The 11,772-nt window shown below is 26.9% G+C and overlaps 1 protein-coding gene across 1 annotated transcript; it reads left to right on the top strand.

Moving 5' to 3' along the window:
- Positions 1–6,001: 6,001 nt before the first annotated feature.
- On the top strand, positions 6,002–11,315 carry LOC145961413 (uncharacterized). Its single transcript, XM_083081567.1, has 5 exons — positions 6,002–6,247; positions 6,525–7,104; positions 7,225–7,439; positions 7,518–10,134; positions 10,510–11,315. The coding sequence occupies exon 4, from the start codon at positions 8,039–8,041 to the stop codon at positions 9,944–9,946; it is 1,908 nt and encodes a 635-aa protein (XP_082937693.1). The 5' UTR covers positions 6,002–6,247; positions 6,525–7,104; positions 7,225–7,439; positions 7,518–8,038; the 3' UTR covers positions 9,947–10,134; positions 10,510–11,315.
- Positions 11,316–11,772: the final 457 nt, after the last annotated feature.

The raw sequence follows: 11,772 nt of genomic DNA, 5'->3' as shown, positions 1-11,772 counted from the left end.
TATAATAAAGTATTTCTTCATTGAGTACTTTTCGAGTTATGAGGCTTGAAATAATTTCTTAATTTTATATAAACCATAAAATATCTAGTAAAATATTCATTTTTCGATTACCTTATCTTAATACTTTTATGTTCAAAATAATGAAAGGACTCAATTGGAGTAAAGAAAACATACAGTTGTTTTTAAGAAAAAATATGGAATTGTTAATTGCAAATTACATATTTTTTCTTCAAAACAACTATGTGTTTTTTTTACACCAATTAATTCCTCTCATTTTGTACATAAAAGTGTTAAAGTAAGGTAATCGAAAAATGAATATTTCACTAGATATTTTATGGTTTATGTAAAATTAAGAAATTATTTCAAGCCTCATAACTCGAAAAGTACTCAATGAAGAAATACTTTATTATAGTGTTTTGGAAAGCTCTCGAGGCAAGCTATAAGAATATGCAAAAGTATATATGACGTCCCATTTAAAAAGTTGGAGGTGACCTTCACGTGACCTTTAAACAACTTTTTAAGGTAAAACCAATGACACCATCTTATGGCCCCCTTAAAACCATACAACTTTTGTTTAAAACATTCTCACCGAAACCGCTATGGTTTCGAGTTACTTCGATGTCTCAAGTTAAATGGGACACTCTGTATATTAGATTTATATATATCATTTATATTCAGATCATATTATATATTGCTTGCCATTTTCTCGATAACGATTCTCTCTCTCTCTCTCTCTCTCTCTCTCTCTCTCTCTCTCTCATTGTAAATTATCTAAATTATTTAAGCTTTTAAATTATATTAGTATAACATATATATAAAATATTCTGGATTATCTTATTTTAATATACTTAAAATATTTATAATAAAATACTCTCGTATTAATTAATACTTTTATATAGATAGTAATATTTCATAAACTGCTTCACAATAATATATTATTAAAATATTTTGTACATAAAGGGTTCCATAATGAATGAATTGTTTAATAAATAATCAATTTTAATCAATAAATTAAAATACTTCTATAATTTAATATTCTGCGCGTGTGTATTTTATAGCACATAAAATATTTCGGCAACGAATTATCAATAAAATCATGACATTGGCAACGTAAACAGTAGCGCGTTGTTTATACATACAGTTTTGCTATCATTTGTTCGGTGATATTCAAGCAATAAGTAATGACACGAAACGTTTCGTATATTAATTAATTGTTTAATAAATAATTATTTCATTAATCTATAAATTTAAAAACTTCTACTTTTTCTAATTTAATATTTTGCGTGTATAAGAGTATACGTTAAAGTACGTAAAACGTTTCAGCATCAAATTATCTAAATAACATCATATTTTACGTTGACTGTATAAACAGTAACGCGCTAATATTTATATCTTACGGTTTTGCTATTATTCACACGATGACACTTGAGTAAAATAGTGATGCAAAATGCTGTATATTATTGAATTTCTTTTTTAACGCGATCGCGAATATTTTCGCGAGTGAATTCAAATGAATGAAAGTACCACGAGGAACAGCAAAGTACTGGTGAAGAGTAAAAACGATTTTCATTATGAAAAATTATTTCTTATCGGTTCTTATAAGATTAATTCGCGGTGTCTAGTTCGGTGTTCTGTTAAAAATTCGGGATTTTTATTGTAAGATTGGAACTAATCCCAGGTTTTCCTGGTAACCTGGTTTTTCTGAAAACAATGATTTCGATAATAATTCAACGATGAACGAAACATACGCCCCGTGTAATTTATTCATTTAATCAAGAATCGTAATGATAGGGGGGGAGGGGTTTAAAATAATAAATCGTTGTTTCGTTGCGATCTTTACGGACAATAATTATTTCTTTAATGATATTTAGAATCAAATATATTTTGCCATAATGCGCTTTATCGCTTTTTTTCTTTAAGATTTAAATATAATTTAAATTGAAGACGCGCAATAAAACAATCGAATTGTAAATCCAAATAATTAACATTACGAAAGGCTCCTAATTTAAACATTAATCGTTTAATAAGTAAAATCATTAATTAATCTTTTAAATTAAAATAATTTAATATTTCGCAAATACATACATATCATAGTATATAAAATATTTTGGCAACGAATTATCATTAACACGGTATTCGATTTTGGCAGTATAAACAGTAACGAGCTATTGTTTATGTAGTACAAACCCTTGCTATCATACGTATAGCGACACTCAACGAAATAGTAATGCGAAACATTTTGTATAATTATTAAATTCTTTTTCTAAACGTGATCGCAACTAATATCTAAACATAATTAGCGATGACTTTTAATTAATAATTAATTAATTTTTGTTAAACGACATAAAATTGTACGACGATAAATCTTTATGGAAGAGCAATCATTTATTATTACAAGTAAAGATTGAACCAAAAGGAATAGAAACAACTTTTATTATGGTTCTTCAATTATCGATTCTTATGAATAATAATTATTTATTTAATACTTACAATCAAACAACTAAACTTTACATTTTAATAAATGTGAACATAAATTAATTATTACCCAGGTAGCACATATTCGTTTCAAAAACGTTTCACAAATGTTTCTTCGAAACGTTTTATAATCGACTCTTGAAAACGTTTCGGATTGGTTAAAATATCCACTTGAAGAACGTTAAGAGATACGTTTCTTTTCTAATAAAAAAAACGTTTAAAAAATGTTTAAAATACGTTTAAAATACATTTTTTTCTTTTATTCGTTAAACGTTTGGTTTTTATGGAATTAATAAAGAATGCATTCATACACACTCTCTAAAAATGAATCAGTATATTATCACTGAAAACAGTAAACAGAGTTACTGATATACAGTTGATATGCAGTTATAAGTTATTATAGCACTATAAATCAATAATATTTTACTAAAAGAATTAATATTGACTGTTTTAATTAGTAATATTAATTTATCTACTTCGTATAAAATTAAAAATTTTATTTATATTTACATGCATATTAGAACATGAATGTTAAATAGATGATGATTTATTTTATATCTTTAATATATAATGAACAGATCATTTTCGTTTATTCGCCGGACATGTCCGACTTACAAAATCGATTTAATATCAGAAATTCCTGTATTGAGATTGTATCAGAAATTAAATCGAGGTGATACTTTTAATTTTATCTGTCGTCTTTTGCAAGCTTTATATAATCCTCATGACTAAAACTTAAGTACGAGAAAAATAGCGCACCGTAGCGGTAAACAAACGAACTAGCGATTACTGATTTTGCGGTGAAACTTTACCTCCACTGACTATAATTAATGAGATATAAGATAAAGTAACAAAAAAGAAGCGTTTCTACTAGAGATCAATGAAATACTGATTCTTAGTGATCTTATTCATATATTTGTAAATAGAAATTAATATAGTTTTCATAATAATTATATATACATATATATATATATATATATATATATATATATATATACAGGGTGAGTCATTCTAATTAACGCACGCGATTATTTCGGAAACAAAGCATTTTAGAGAAAAATGTTTCAGACAAAAGTTTTATGGTTTCGAGGGGGCCATAAGATGGTATCATTGGTTTGACCTTGAAGAGTTATTTGAAGGTCACATGAAGGTCACCTTCAATTTCTTAAATGGAACCTACTATTTGTCATTGCATATTCTTGTAGCTTATCTCGAGAGCTTTCCAAAACACTATAATTAAGTACCTTTTCGTTAAGTACTTTTTGAGTTATGAGGCTTGAAATAATTTCTTAATTTTACATAAACCGTAAAATATCTTGTAAAATATTCATTTTTCGATTATCTTACCTTAATACTTTTACGTACAAAATAATGAGAGGAATCAATTGGTCTAAAGAAAACACATAGTTGTTTTGAAGAAAAAATATGTAATTTGCAATTAACAATTCCACATTTTTTCTTAAAAATAACTATGTGTTTTCTTTACACCAATTGATTCCTCTCATTATTTTGTACGTAAAAGTATTAAGGTAAGATAATCGAAAAATGAATATTGTACAAGATATTTTACGGTTTATGTAAAATTAAGAAATTATTTCAAGCCTCATAACTCAAAAAGTACTTAACGAAAATGTACTTAATTATAGTGTTTTGGAAAGCTCTCGAGATAAGCTACAAGAATATGCAATGACAAATAGTAGGTTCCATTTAAGAAATTGAAGGTGACCTTCATGTGACCTTTAAATAACTCTTCAAGGTCAAACCAATGATACCATCTTATGGCCCCCTCGAAACCATAAAACTTTTGTCTGAAACATTTTTCTCTAAAATGCTTTGTTTCCGAAATAATTGCGTGCGTTAATTAAAATGGCTCACCCTGTATATAATACATATATATAATACATAAAATAATTTTAAATAGGAAATTTTAATAGGAATAAATAATAATTATAAATTATAAAAATTACAACTTTCTTTTCTCAGAGTCAAAATTTTAAGTATCCCGTAAGAAACCGGTTTAAAATTTTATAAACATTTAAAATCAATTAATGTAGATTTTTAAATAAGTTTCGCATCTTCATAAAAAATTTGTCAGTAATCGAATAAAGTAACACAAATTTTAAAATTTTTTAGTAAAGTTCTAAATGTGAAATATAAATTTAAATTTTTCGGATTAATAAGAGAGAGCCAAATACGGATGATAGTGCCTCAGTTTCAGAAATAATTAATTTTTCTTTCAAAATGAATCGTACATGGAATATATTATTTTCCGCGACACTAAATAACTAAGTAAATCTCAATTCAAGATTTTTATTAAAATAAATCAATAATTTCCTGATCCCTGTGAAAAAGCGAAAAAATATCGAGACAAAATTGCTAAAACAAAAATAAAATCACTTTTATTGTACTATGTGTTCTATCATATTATGTGCATAGTGTTGCACTATATTTTACTTAACAATTCTTTTGTCTTCAAGGAATGTTTACAAATAATTTTGTAAGTGATGACAAATAAAAATCTATTGAATTTAAAAGTTTAGTGATTTTAGTGATTTTAAAAATAAAATTAGAAATCTATACGAGTTACGGCTATTACAGAGAAAATATCATTATAAAAATTGGTATATCTAGCACACTATTGCATTAATTCATTGCATTAACCTATCCATCGTTATTAAATTTTTGATAAACAAATGATTCGTATAATATTAAAGTATGTGAATCACATTACGTAATACTCTCTCAATCATATTGAAAAAAAATTAAATTTATTTAACTACGAGCTAAATATCTAGACTAACTAAGATTTAAATCTAAAGCTTATAAATTCTCTTTTTAAAATCTATAAATCGATTTTTATTAAAATTTTTACTAAAATTTCCAAGTAAAGAAATTCTCTTTCTCTTTTGCTTTCGCTTGCTCTTTCCCACTAGACATGAAACGTACATGTAATGTTTCAAATTGTTTCATATAGATTCCAAGTGATACATTCTATTTGTATGTTTTAGACATATTTCATAAACATTACTATTGAAATATTTCACAATTGCTTATATTATAAATGTTTCTAAAGCAATGTTACAGTTAATACATCTTTTAAACAATTCAAAGTTGCGTTTTATGATTTGTTAATTTCGATACATTTATTTTATATTATTTTATAAATATTTACGAAACATAATTTTGAAATATTTAAAATACATATAATTTGTAATATATTTGAAATGTTCTCAATATAAATAATTATGAAATGTTTCAATTGTAACACTTAAAAACACTAACATTTCGTAAAAATTTTATTTAAAATACGTATAATGGTTATTGCATATATATGTATATTTTCAATTACATATACAACACGTTTATAATAAATTATATTTAGTTACTCCTCATGTTAAAATTCTTATTAATAATACTGTCAAAGCATTTTTCGGAAAACGCGCCTATTATTTTGAACATGCACACATGCGTATATTTCAATATGTATGTGCTCGCACAATGGGTCTTTCTTTCACTCTAACTAATTGCACTAGTGCAACAGTGCAGCTGAAAAGAACAGACCCAACGTACGGAGTGTTCGAGGCAGCGTATCGTTCGCAGTTCGCAGTGTGGTTTCGCGGTGTGCATTTGTAATTTACGTGTGATAAAAAACTATTATTATATCTTTGACATTTTCTTCTTATATGTTCTTTTCTCTGTGTACGCGTCTAAAATTTGTGATATATAGTGCAAAATGAGTACACGTGAGAGTTCGAGTCAATCATCAAGTTTAGTATGTATTTTATCTGTACATTATATATATAGAAATTACTTAATTATTATAGAAGTATTATATGTAATAAATTTCTTATATGTTATGTATCTTCTAACACTTATTTATACCGTAAATAAGAAATTACAAAAATTGTATCAGTGATCCTAACCCTAAAAATCGATTACATCTCAATTTATAACCTTTTTTTGTTTACAATATATGTGTTAGAATGCATATACGAAATAGAGATTACTTTTATTGTGCAATATTTATTTATATTCTATTTTTATTCTAGATACCACAATGGAAGAAAAAAGAAATATCAAAGGTTACAAATAGACATTTCCGTAGGATTGTTCATAATGAACATGCTAAGACCAGAGAACAACTACTGCATGTTATTAATAATAAAATACAGCACTCTTCTAATAATGAAAAATTTAATGAAAAAAATTATAATGAAAATATTTTAAATACAAACAATAGTAATACCGATGGATATAAAAATATTAACTTAGTTAGCAATTCTTCTGAAATTAAACCAACACATTTTAATGTTGATAAAGATATAAATTTAAGTCGCAGAATAAAATTGCCTTAGCAGATAAAATTGCTCATTGGATTATTAAAAATAACATCTCGCATAATTCTGCAAATGAATTATTATCAATAATGAAATCAGAAAACTTGCTTGTTCCAAAAAATTGTAGAACATTGCTAAAAACTCCTTCATTATGTAATATTGTAAATATGCCACCTGGTGCATATATACATTTAGGTATTGAAAAAGGCATAATTGAAAAGATGAAAAATACATTTAGAAGCAGAGGACAATGTTATTCCTACAAAAGATGATATTCCTGTAGACAATTGTAGTAAGTTTTAGCTTTCAGCATTTACACACACACATATGCACACACACACACACAAATACACACTATAATTATAGAAATAGAAATAAAAACATAGATACAAATCATATTTATTTTTTACAGCTACTAGAACTCTAAATACTATATTAGGAAATATACTCGAAATAAAATTAATGTGTAGACGAATAGACGAGCGTTTACATATTTTAGAAAATAATGGCAATAATGTAAATATTCACCGTAATATTAACTTGCTTCCACCATTACCAATGGATTGTCTTGAAAATATTAATAATTTTGAAATTATATTAGTATCTGAGGAAGCACAATCACAGCTGGTATGTACAATTTTATCTTTGTTTTTAAATTGATATTTAATGCGTTAGGAATATGATCAATAAATAATAATATTTTAGGTTAATATGTTAACTATGATTGGTGGAACAAATGAGAAAAATGCAATGAAGAGGATATTGCAAAAATTATTCACAAATAATTTGGCTTCAAAGTGTTCTTGGACAGGAGCTAAAAATAATTTTAAATTAAAAGATTTGAAACTAATTATGTGCATGAAGAATATAAGTTGTATACAAAATATTGTTTCCCCATATCTTACACATATTTTATTTTATATTTATTTTATTTTTGTATCTTATAAATATTCATTTCTTCAGATGCCATTAAAAATATCTGTCCTACTATAACAGAAGCACAATTTGAGGAGATTTTTAAAGCATGGTTTAGACAATCAACTCTGCGATTAAATCGTGAAAATGCAAGAAATGAAAATGCAAGGAATGAAACTGCAAGAAACGATACTGCGACAGACGACGTAAACATATAATGTTTTCATTTTTATTTTTAAACAAAAAATTTGATTTTTTATTCCACGAGTTTATTTTCTATAGCATTTAATATATGAAATTAATAATTATATATGAAAGAACAATGCAAGAACAATGACATGCTAACAATGGAGTTCATCAAGAGTTTTGAAAATAACATAAGAAAACTTCCTGCGGTCAGTCAATCAGCTATTCGGAGTCGATCGTTGAACACTATCAACAATTTACCTTCTTACTCAGTTAAAAGAGACGAACTTGATGAGACTCTGAATAGACTTACATTAGCTACAAAAAAGTTTCTTAACAGCAACAAAAACCTAATTTTGACTCGTGCAGACAAAGGTAATGTCACAGTTGCTTTAGACAAAGACAAATATGTTAGAGAAGTCGAAAATCTTTTGATGGACACTGACACGTACATGGTGGTTGGAAGAAGCCCTGTCAAGAAGTTAACAAATAGTTTACGTGAAATTTTAACGAGATGGAGGAAGTCGAATTTCATCTCAGCTTCCACTTACAAGTCACTTTATTACAGTGATGGTAATTTACCGAGAGCTTACGGTTTGCCCAAAATCCACAAACCGAACTGTCCATTTAGAATAATTGTTTCATCCATAAACAGTCCTTTGTACTTTTTAGCCACATATTTGCATAAGATCATGATTAAGAGTTTTCCGGCTTCTCACAGCCATGTCTCCAACAGTTGTGATGTGGTTAAAAAACTGTCTAATACATACCTCGACAACAAATTCAGATTAGTTTCGCTGGATGTAATTTCTCTTTTTACTAACGTGCCAACAGATCTGATTATTGACAGCGTTTCTTCCAGATGGAGTAATATCTCGCCAAACTGTGACATACCATGCAATGAATTCCTTTTAGCAGTTAAGTTTGTGTTGGATTCATCCTTTTTCACCTTTAACGACATCACTTACAAGCAATCCTTTGGCACGCCCATGGGCTCCCCCTTGTCTCCTATTGTAGCTGACATAGTGTTGCAGGATTTGGAAAACAAAGCACTTCTTTCCTTAAAATTTACTCCCCCCTTTTATTTAAGGTATGTTGATGATGTTCTGTTAGCCATTCCTCCTTCTTTTTTTAAAGATACTCTGGACACTTTCAATTCTTTCCATCCTCGTCTACAATTCACAATGGAAATTGCTGTAGACAATAAAATTAACTTTTTAGATGTGACTTTAATTTCCGACAATAATTTTATAATTTTTGACTGGTACCGTAAAGATACCTTTTCCGGTAGATACCTACACTTCTTATCTCAACATCCTCTTTGCCAAAAAAGAGGCACAGTAATTGGTTTAATAGACAAGGTTTTCCGCTTGTCTCACCCTGTTTTCCATTATAAGAATATTAAATTGGCTATCAACATCCTTTTAAGCAATGGATACCCTTTAAATTTTATTTTCCACACATGTGTTGACCGCCTTAAGAAACACCTTTTCAAACCAAATTCCTTAGTGAATAATACCCAGGTCATAAACACAAATGATCACATTACTTATTTCACGATACCATACGTTCCTTCAATCTCCGGGCGTTTTAAACATATCGTTAAGGATTTGGATGTTCGACTCTCATATTACAGTATCAATAAAATGAAAAACTTCATCAGGGCTCATAAGGATCCTCTTCCTACTTCCAATTCTTTGAACGTCATATACAAATTGAACTGCATGGATTGCGATGCGTCCTACGTTGGACAAACTTGCAGACAGCTGCATACCAGAATCAACGAACATCGCAGCCACATTAGACATAACACTAATTCTCAATCAGTCATCACGAATCACAGGGTTGGTTTTGATCATACTTTTGATTGGGATGGCGTTCAGGTTTTGGATCGAGAACCATATTTGAGTAAAAGATTGATCTCCGAAATGCTATATATCAAGAGGCAAAAAAATGGTCTCAATTTGCAAACGGATACTGAACGTTTACCAGAAATTTATTTAAATATTGTCAACAACTTGCCAAAAATTTAACACAGTTTCTATCATAACAAATAGGTCTGCGACTTTGCGTATGTGTACATTTATACATTATTTGACTCTCTTTACCGTTTATATATAAGTCACATTTATCCGTTAAAGACGAGTCGATCTTTGTCTTCGGAGATGTTAAGTTGTCTTTATTCATCTCCTCGGCGCGTCATTATCTTCGATGCCTGGAAGTAAGTCTTATTTCCGTAGTTTTAACTTCTTATCTGTTTAACCTTTTAATTTTTATTTCTTGACTATATGTTCAGTTTATTTAGATCATTTTTAATAAATTGACATTAAAATAATTTCAATCTCGTAATTTTCATGTAATTCTTAGTACTTTTTTCTTTCTATGTTCATATTAGTCATATTATTTATTTAACTTATTTATAACTTATTTATTTATTTCTTTGACTTTATGTTCAGTTTATATTTAGATCATTTTTAATAAATTAACATTCCAATCTCATAATTTCATGTTTAATTTAGTACTTTTTCTTTCTTTGTTCATATTAATTACATTATTTATTTAACTTATTTTACTTTTGTCCTTTGTTTTTACGTAGGCATCGTCAAGATAATGAGATACCGAGACATTTATTATCGCTTTAAACAGCAACCTTTGTAACAGACTCCGATATAAAACACATTGTTATTATATTATCTTTTATTATATACTTTCGCGCTGAAGATGACCCAAAAATAGGGTCGAAACGTTCGCTATCCTCTCTTTGTATGCTTTAATATCAATATTTATTTGATTGTAATATAAATAAATGTGTTATAACATCGACACTAGACTCGTATTGCCATTATAACTGTTTTGTTAATTTTATATTTCGAGTCTTATATTTATTAATTTTTGTAATAATTATATAATTAATTTAAATTAAAATAATATATTTATATAATGGCAATAATTATTTTATATAATATTTATATTATTTTAAATACTTATTCTTTTTTAAACGCATTTAAGTGATTAAATTCTTACATTTATTTAATTTCAGTTGCAATTTACGAAAGTTTAGTTAAAAGTTATAAAGTTTTTAAAATATTTTATTATAAAATACTATACATGTATATAATTGTATATACAGATATAAAATAATTATTTTTTATTTTAGTATTAACGATATAAATATTTATATATTACGTAATACTTTAATATTATGCTATGATAATAAGAAAGAAGTTTTTTTTGCTTTATCTATGTTTTGTTTCAAATATAATATTTTTCATAGAGAGTTTACGATCTTCAATTTATATTAATTTATGTTATGTATAAATATTAAATTAAAATAATAATTATTTTAATAAATTGCGAGTTATACTTATGCAATTAAATAAATAAATGTATTATTTCATGAAATGTTGTTATTACGTCCATTTCAATTCCAATTTGCTTATATATAGTCGGTGATTATATATAATATAATTGTTAATAGTAAGAACTTTTAACAACATAACTTTGTTGACTTTAATCTATTTTTACGTATAACATATTAACATAACAATATATATTATACTTAAAAAATAGTTAAAATAGTTAAAATAGTTTAAATCGGTACATTATGTAGTTAAAAGTTTTACTATTGACTATAAATATATTATTGTGTATGTAGCTGTAAATATATTATAGTAATATACCATAGTAACATTTAAATACTATTTCCACAAAATGTTTATGATACAATATCAAGAAATGTTTTTATAATGTTTCTTATGTAAGTATCTGAATGCGGACATTAACCGTTTATGTTACCTCTCTAAAATGTTTCTGTATACATCTCTAAAACAATTCACGTTACAAAGAACATTATCGAAAC

Source organism: Camponotus vicinus, unplaced genomic scaffold (genome assembly GCF_025532165.1).
Source record: "Camponotus vicinus isolate PSW18456_S1 unplaced genomic scaffold, iyCamVici1.0 SCAF_11, whole genome shotgun sequence".
NCBI lineage: Eukaryota > Metazoa > Arthropoda > Insecta > Hymenoptera > Formicidae > Camponotus > Camponotus vicinus.
Note: the sequence above shows the minus strand (reverse complement) of the source record. Positions and strands in the feature narration are given on the sequence as shown.

Excerpts from the sequence above, each read along its gene's own strand:
- LOC145961413 (XM_083081567.1), top strand. The coding sequence starts at position 8,039 with ATGAAAGAACAATGCAAGAACAATGACATGCTAACAATGGAGTTCATC.